Below are 8,940 nucleotides of genomic sequence, written 5' to 3'. Positions count from 1 at the left end.
TCTGCCTCGCAGTTAATCCATATTAAAAACATAAGTGCTACTTCCAGGCCCACATGTACATCTATAATAATACATCTACTATACACAGGAGAATATGCTTCTGCATAATGCCAAACAGCCTATCAACTATCTGCGATATACACAGCCTACTGAAGCGCATGCGCTGTTTTCAATCTTCGCAAACCGATGCCGCCAATCACAAGATGGCGACCGCCGCCAGCACACACGCTACAGTGGTTGGCAACTAGAGTTTCCGGAAATCCTGTTTGGTTCTTTGAGGCAACATGGCGGCTTCCAGTATCTAGCAACGTGTTTATGCTGTACACGAGAACGTGTAATACAGTAATATACTAAGGCACAGTCACTCCGCCATACTTGTAGTGATAGAGATCCGTACATCTCATCAACCATGAAGACAAAGTCGTCTCACCACAAGACCGAGAACACGTTTAAGGTAATGTAATAGTGACTGTGGTATCTACTGCCAGGACACACACAGATTGCTGAGAATCGCAATTAAATTAGACTCTAATGGGGGACACGGAAGGATTGGATCTGCAGGACTACAAGTCCCAGCAGATGCCGAATAGATCATGTGTTTCCTGCCTTAGTAAACAGTGCACGTGTGTACTTACCTGCAGGGATATTGTGGGGATACACGATTGTATAGACTGGGTGCAGATGATCTCACTGGTATATAATGTACAATGTAAGCAGGCTCCCTTATAATGGTGTCTTTTGGACAGAGTGCTGTAAGATAATTTACCTGTTAAAGGGACAGCGCTATTTGTTTTTGTACATCATGCCCATACTAAGGTAGGTGACTGTAAGTCTCTATGGATATATTATTACTCATAGACATATTGGTTGTGAAGAAAGCGCACAGCTGCCTTCTGAGTTCTGCTCTTGGGGACTGGACATCTTCAGAAGGTATAGTCCCTTTGAAGCGGTCACCCACATTCTTATCCTATACCTCCAAATATTGAATTCAGTGTTTAGTTTTATGGAAAAATTGTGTATGGGGATAGGTAAAGAAAAGATATGAAAAGTTTTTAATGGCTCATCCTGTGAAAAACTCTTATCACCAATCCATAGGCCCAGGGGTCAGCAACCTTTGGCACTCCAGATGCTGTGAAACTACAACTCCCAACACGCTCCATTTACTTCCATTGGAGTTCCTAGAACAGTGCAGCAAGTATGCATGCTGGGAGTTGTAGTTTTACAACAGCTGGAGTGCTGAATGTTACCTACCCCTAGGATACATGTTAAATATTTTATCATTGGGGGTTTGAGTGCTGAGATCCCCACTGATCATGAGAATGGGGGTCCTGTGTCCAATTGTGAATGGAGCACAGGTCATTCGTGCGCATACTGTTCAGTCTCTTTGGTAATTTTTGCTTTCTCCATGAGTCTTTAGAGCTTAGTTTACATCTGTGTAGGAGTTTCTGGAGACTCCATCGCAGTGACTGCTGAAAATCATAACACAAAAAAGTGCTGCAAGTCCCTCTTTTTTTGTCTGCCGTTATCAGTTTAAAGAACAGACATATGTTGGTTTCCATTATAGTAAATTGAATACTGCTGTTTTAGCGATCCACGTGTCTGCTGTTCTTTTCCTCTGATGGACCAGAACAACGGACAAACGGTTGCAAATGTGAACAAAACTATGGCATTTGAATAGAATTTTGGTATGATCACTGCGACTTTCAAGTGGGCAACACTGAGCCCTCATTCTTATGTTTTGGGATTTTTCTAATCCCCAGAACATCTGCTTCTACATTAGCCAAACTGTGCATGTGACTGAAATGCCCAAATACCTTTTTGCTACAGTTGCTATTTGGGGAGTGATCATCGCAGCAGTTGTATCTCCTCACATATAACATTTTTTAACCTGTCTACTGGATACTTCATAGATGTTAGTAGCTTGAATCCCTCTAATGTTCTTAGACTTTATTATTTAATCATACGTTTTATAACTGCTTGTATGTTTGACTGATGAGTTACTAATATACTGTATAACATGTTTGCAATGTGTTGCACAGATTTGACATTGTCTATATTTTTCTCTTCTATTTTTGTTCAGTTTCTGACATTTTCTGAAAGATTAGCAAATGTGAACATTGACATCATACATCGCATTGACAGGACAGAAAGCTATTCAGAGGTAAGGTGGAGTATTTATCTGTAATCTGTTTGATCAAGTAGGTAAAACATTTTTTGTATAATGTAGTGTAACCTCTGTAATAGGATTATGGAGAGCAGCACTAACCAGCTACTGAAGAAAGTCAGAAATACGTTTCTCTACAGGCCTTGTGCAGTGGGCGGGCAAAAAGTAACTGCCACTGAGAAAAATGACTGACGTTTTGATAGTTGTTCACGCTACTATTGTTAATGTCTCTTGCTGTCTTCCATCATAGGATGACAGCAATTTACATTAAAATATTGCAGAGAATGGTCACAGACTGATTCTGTGTCCATTCCCATTGACACTTTTGTAAACAACATGACAGAAGCTGTCTTCCATGATGGTCGTTTACCTTTGTAACCAAAGATAAAGTCCTGCATGCATGATGATGGGAGACAGCAATGGACATTAACAACGGTAGTGTGAATACCCTCTTAGGACTGAGAGACTGGAAGGCTAAGCTAAGACATAATTCAACAAATCCAATGAGTCTCATGTGAGTAACCTCATCCTTGTATGTTATTAGCAGAGGATCCTGCCATCCATTCTTAATCTCTTCTAGAATGCCCGAATGCCCATAAACTATTTACGTCCGGGCGGTCCCTGTCTTGTTTTACAAGGATGTACCGGTACGTCGATGCAGTTTTCAGCAGCTGCAGGAGGTCATGCAGTTGCTGAAACGGGGAGCCGGCCAGGACTTCAGCCAGAGCTACCCTAGGGAAGGCAGGGGCGGTTTATTATTGTATACACAGCTATGGGCGCTGTACTGACGCACTATAGTTAGTTTTATAACTAAACTAGGGTACTCCAACTCCTACTGGTAGTACTGAAAAAAAAAAATCTGCTACTGACTCCCTTTGAAATGAATGGGATATAAGTGATGCAGATTTTAAGCTGGATTCCACCTCAAAAATCCATCTACATAAAGATCTGTGTGAAATTACCCTTACTGTGATTTATTTACATACTAATAAAGGATTGATCATCTTGGGTCCATGTTTGTTTCCTGATCAGCAGACTTTAGACCAGGGGTAGGGAACCTTTGGCTCTCCAGCTGCTATGAAACTACAACTCCCAGCATGCTCCATTCACTTCCATGGGAGTTCCCAGAACAGCAGAGCCAGTATGCATGCTGGGAGTTGTAGTTTTGCAACAGCTGGAGAGCCGTACGTTCCCTACCCCTGCTTTAGAGCATTGTCAGCCTGCCCATATGTAACTGCTTTTTCCTTTACTTTTTTTTTATTGTTAGTCGTTAAACTGGTTATACACATCAGATCAACAAAATACTCATTATTGTCCAACATAAACACGCACACTTGGCTCAGCTGAGTGTACATATTTCTTTTAATAGGAAAGGTAAATAAATTGCTGCCCAACTGTACCATACATCCTTTAAAGGGGTTTTTCAAGCACTTCAAAAATTTAGGTAAAGGCAGATAGAAGTAACGAAAGAAGCCTTACTCATCTGTAAGGTAGCATGTAAAAGTATTTACCGTACATGTTTGTTGCTTAAAGACTACAAGCATACCACCAGTTCCAGGAAAATACTGAATCTGTTTTCAAGACACACACCTCCCCCCCCAGTTGGGTGAAGCTGCAATGATGGCTGTAGTAGATTCTATGAAACATGGTTTGCATCTTAGTGCTGAAAACCCAATAATGAAAATTCCAATGTGTCTTTTCTAAAACTGGAGGTATACCATTATTATTCTATGTCTTTAAATAAAATTCTGTATTTTGCTTTTTTTTTTTCTGGTGGAAATAGGATGTCGAGACTTATTTCTATGAAGGGCTTCAGAAATGGAGAGATCTCAACCTCACTCAAAATTTTGGTATGTACATGTTTACGGTTTATATTACAGTACGTTACTTTGTTAAGCGAAAGTTGCAACCTATAGTGACACAAAAAAAGAGAATATGTTAGGCCACACATAATGACAACAGGAACTAGTGTTTAAAACAGAACTTTTGAAGGACCAGCAATGATATATAGGCCATAAGATGACGTACATCGTGACTACAACCTATCTGACTATTATCTGATCCTACAGCCACTCAGACATATATTGTGCATGTCTGTGTGATAGATTACTCTACCTCTTTCTAAAGTTAGTACTGTTGTAACTACTGATGCTGTACTTACTACATTTGTAATGATATTGTATTACTATAAGTAATGTAGAAACATCTATGTTCCCTAGTATCTGTTCATTCTTGTCTAGGTCATGGTTTCTATTATAAGCCATTAACAGAGCCTAATTTCCCAGACCCCATTCACCCATTGAAGGCAGTGGGTTAGTTATTATTAGAGGGCTATAGCATCTGTGGCCGCCTATTTTGCTGGTTTTCAGGTGACATACCGTAATCCTGGTAAATAGTAAGTGGATTGACAGTAAACGGGAAACTTCAGTACAGCATAGGCAATGAATCATTAAGCTGATTGGATACATTGTATTCAGCCTTCATTTATGTCAGAACTTTGTTGACTTTATTTAATTTTCATGTACCTTACCTGCTGACCTGCATTATATGAAATGGCTCCAGTCATCCTGTCTCTTATTAATACAGACTAATTGTTTATTGTTCAGTTACATTCTACAAGGAAGTGTCCAGCAAATGCCAGTCATTCCACCTGCTGGTCTACCACCAGAATGCCATAGTGCAAAGCTTGAAGACACACCTGCAAGTGAAGAATAGCCTTGCTTACCAGCCCCTGCTTGAGTATGTACAAACCATCAAAATCTATTATGTACTTAAGGGGCTCAGTCTTCTTTTCTCTGTAATAATGAAACTGTACTGCTTCTAAGATCCATATTCATGAGCTGACTCTAATTCTAAATGGTGCTAACAAGTACCAAACCCTGTGTTAAAAGGCTCATTTGTTGCCTTTTTGCATATGCCTTCTGTGCACTATTTTACTATGTCCAATAATTGGCACCCAGTGCTCACAGAGAAATTGACCACATGCTCTTGCTGATATCAGCTTATCTCCATGGTATATAGACTTTAATGATGAATTACATCCTTACATAGAGCTTACATATTACTTGCTTAAATTGATCTTAGACAGTTCATCCTTTTTAATTTGTCACTTGCTACTTTGTCTTGCGAAATCCTCCATCAAAGGGGTTTACCTCAAGCCCCACTCTGGATATTTATAATATATTTTTATCCCTGTAGTACAAAGTATACAGATGCCTAGTCTAGTCAATGATGTAGTTACTCCTGGTGATCATTATTCAGCTTTAGAGAGGGTTCCTCATGTGGTCATATGATTGGCAGGCTGAGCTGCCTATTCACACTCCAGCTGGGAGTCCCTGGTTTCTATGTAAGTCTATGAGCGCATTACTTCCAGGCTCTCATAGACTTCCATAGAATAAATTTGCTGTGTGAGATGGCATATTAGACTGTCGATCATTATTAACTATGCACCAGGTAAGGGGCAACATGGTGGCTCAGCGGTTAGCACTGCAGCCTTGCAGTGCTGGAGTTTTGCGTTCAAATCCTGCCAAGGACAACATCTGCAAGGAGTTTGTATGTTCTCCCTGTGTTTGCGTGGTATTCCTCCCATACTCCAAAGAAATACCTATAGGAAAAAAGAAATGTACATTGTGAGCACTATATGTGGATCACAATCTACATTTAAAAAAACAAACAAACTATGCACCAGGTGAATGACTATACATTAGTATGCCTTAAACTACAGGGCTAAAAAATCATACAATGTGCTGGAGTGGGGATTTAATAAGACAGCATAGAAACAGAGTCCCCAAGCTAGACTGCCCTCTTTAATAGAAGCCCCGAGAGAGCTGCTCCCTTCTTATGACTGCAGCATGTAACCTTATTGTCACTTAAATCACATTATCCACATCATTTGTAGCATGTACATAGTGTACACTTCTCACACATTCCTATACATAAATGACTATACTGTGTACTTGTGATGTATTCTTTATTGTCGTTTAACAATATGTTCTTCTTTTACCATTTAGTCTGGTGGTTCAGCTGGCTCGAGATCTTCAGGCTGACTTTTATCCACATTTTAAAGATTTTTTTAAAGCAATTTCTGCCTTGCTTGACACAAAGGACACTGAGCGAATAGAATGGGCTTTTACATCCTTATCTTACCTGTACAAATACCTCTGGAGAATGATGGTGAAGGACATGCCAGAAATATACAGGTATTTACCTGCTACTTGAGCTAATGTGATCTTGTAACATAGTTGGTAGTATTTAATTTATTAAAGTCTCCCTCCAGACTTAACCTCCTGTACAAACTGAACTTGGCTGCACTGGACAGTTGCCAAAGAGCCCTATGAGGCATTTTGAGTATTGTGTATGGGTCATACCGTATATTAAAGAGGACCTTTCACCAACTCCAACTATTTTTTTACATCCTTCAAAAGGTTCCGCTCAACTTATTCTGCCACACTTGACTTTTTATTTTATATATAGCTTCCAACGTTCCTGAACAAGCATTTTATGTTATTCACTTTCATCGGGGGTGGTCCTTGTCTGTCTTTTCCAGCCAAGGACAACCCACCTGGTAGTAGAGAGCATTATTGTGTTGAAACTAACATCATTGGTTGCTCAGGAACGGATGCAAACAGTTGGTGGAGGTGGCAAATGGTCCTCTATAACAAGTACGACCCATGCATGGTACTTGCTGAGTGTCATATGGTTATTTCCTCAGCTATATTAGCAACAAGTGCATGTTTGATGTCATATGGACTGAGAGCAGAATAAGACTATGTTAACTTATCTGTTTTTCAGTTCTAAGATCAAATAAAATGTAAATCCGGCCCCCAAACAGCTCCTGAAATACACAATTGACTTTAATGGGGGAGTCTGTCATTTTGCATGTAGGACCATTTCAACTACAATTTTTGACTGAATCACCACTGTAGGATCCTAATGGAACCTCCAATTCAGATGTGAACACGATTTCAGTCTTTAATATAAGTAGGCAGAACACAGGCCTAGGAGTCTTCAGTAGGATCGGTGCCCTTGGATCTTGTTCCAGGCACAACGATTTCATCAAACATAGTGGTGCCTATGAGTTGCAATAAATAGATGTCATGTTTGACCAAGGCATCTAATGCTGGAGCACGTTAGGTAAATCTGCCATTGCAGGAAGAGGTTATAGGTGTGAGGTGCTCAATAGAGAAGCATTTAGGATACCGCTCACCCACCAGGTCTGAACTACGATATAGATCTTATCTTGCACTATGACATATAAGTGAGGTTTTGTTTCTTGTCTATATGTTTTTAATAGTGCTATAAAATGTTGTATAGTACCTTGTTACATTCATTTGTATGCGTGGAGAGGGGGCTGGTGGTGGTTTATACCTGCCTTGGTAATAACACGTTACGTCACGAAACATGTAAGCCAGTGCTCAACAGAGGTGCACTGAATGGGTTCTATATGTTTGTGCCGTTCTGCTTGTATGTATGGGTTTTAATGGCTTACAAATAAGTTATTGGACTTTTAACAAAGTGTTGGATTGCTGCTGAAAAATAGAAAAGTAAGGGGGCATTCACACTACCGTTGGATGTCCGTTCTGATAGGGTTCGTTAAAAAAAAAAAAAAAGAAAAATCATAACTGACATTAATGGACACTAGCTGATATGTTAACATTTTAGTTTTTTTTAACTGATCCATTTAACACATTAATATCAGTTAGTGTCTGTTGTTGTCCATTTTTTGTAGTGCCCCTATTTTTGAATAATTATTTTTTGTTCTGCTTTCCGACCATGTGCAGAAAAAGACACTTTACATCCGTCATAAGTCTGGTATTTTGAATGAACACATTCTGTTATGTCTGTTTAAAATGATGGACATGTGACAAAGTTGATGAAAACAAACAAAACAGATTCATTCTCATTGAAAACAATAGGACTTGAATGCATTTATGACTGTTAGCGTCCGTTGTTAACATTTTGTAACGGATGTTAGTAATGGATACTACTAATGGTAGTGTCAACTCCCCCTTACAAATTTTGGAAAGTGGGTAAGGAAAAAGTCTCCAGGCCTTAAGGCCAAAACTACCTTGTACCCTTAAAGGGGTTGTTCAAGCAAAAATGGACAACCCTTTTACAGTTTAAATAAGCTGGGGGCAGTGGAAAAAAAAAAAAAAAAAAGTATACTCACTTTTCCCCATTGCTCTGTTGTCCTCCTGTGCTGGCCGGGTTCATCTGCTCCCGTGGTGTTGTGCTGAAGCCGCTGATTGGCCTCAGTGGTCACGTGACCACTGAGGCCAATCAGCAAAGGTCCTGTTTATCACAGGCGTTAGACATGACAGGTCCTCTTCCTGAGGCCTGCTTCACAACAATGCCAGAAGAGACCCGGTAGAGTAAATAAACTCGGAGGCGCAGGACGACAATGGAACAACTGGGACATGTGAGTATGTATTATTTTTATTATTTTTTTTCACTGCCCCCAGTAGATTTAAACATTAAAAATTTAGCCTGGAGAACCCCTTTAAAGTGTTATTTTATTATTTATTTATTTATTTATTTATATTTAATTAATTAATATTCCATTAAACTTTAAGCGTTTGATATTTATTGCCTCCAGAATCATAGACACTTCTCTTTCTTTTAGCTTATCCAGTACACTGTTGGCTCACCAAAAAGAGCACATCCGAAACTTTGCAGCAGAAAGCTTTGCATTCTTAATGAGGAAGGTAAGATCAAGATGATCTGTTATAGTCATATGGCATGCATTTACTATGCTGTCTCAGCATCTTCCAGATTTT

The 8,940-nt window shown here is 39.6% G+C and overlaps 1 protein-coding gene across 1 annotated transcript in view; it reads left to right on the top strand.

Annotated features, from left to right (window-relative positions):
* Positions 1 to 285: 285 nt before the first annotated feature.
* Positions 286 to 8,940, top strand: part of UTP20 (UTP20 small subunit processome component) — a 72,018-nt gene continuing 63,363 nt past the window's right edge. Inside the window, exons 1-6 of the mRNA XM_075274627.1 lie at positions 286 to 454; positions 2,081 to 2,161; positions 3,948 to 4,014; positions 4,771 to 4,903; positions 6,175 to 6,363; positions 8,787 to 8,868. Of these exons, the coding sequence (XP_075130728.1) occupies positions 410 to 454; positions 2,081 to 2,161; positions 3,948 to 4,014; positions 4,771 to 4,903; positions 6,175 to 6,363; positions 8,787 to 8,868 (597 nt within the window). The 5' untranslated portion in view covers positions 286 to 409. The remainder of the gene's footprint in view (positions 455 to 2,080; positions 2,162 to 3,947; positions 4,015 to 4,770; positions 4,904 to 6,174; positions 6,364 to 8,786; positions 8,869 to 8,940) is intronic.

The sequence above is a fragment of the Leptodactylus fuscus genome, chromosome 5 (genome assembly GCF_031893055.1).
Source record: "Leptodactylus fuscus isolate aLepFus1 chromosome 5, aLepFus1.hap2, whole genome shotgun sequence".
Classification (NCBI taxonomy): domain Eukaryota; kingdom Metazoa; phylum Chordata; class Amphibia; order Anura; family Leptodactylidae; genus Leptodactylus; species Leptodactylus fuscus.
The sequence above is the reverse complement of the archived record's forward strand: the minus strand, read 5'-3'. Positions and strand labels throughout refer to the sequence as shown.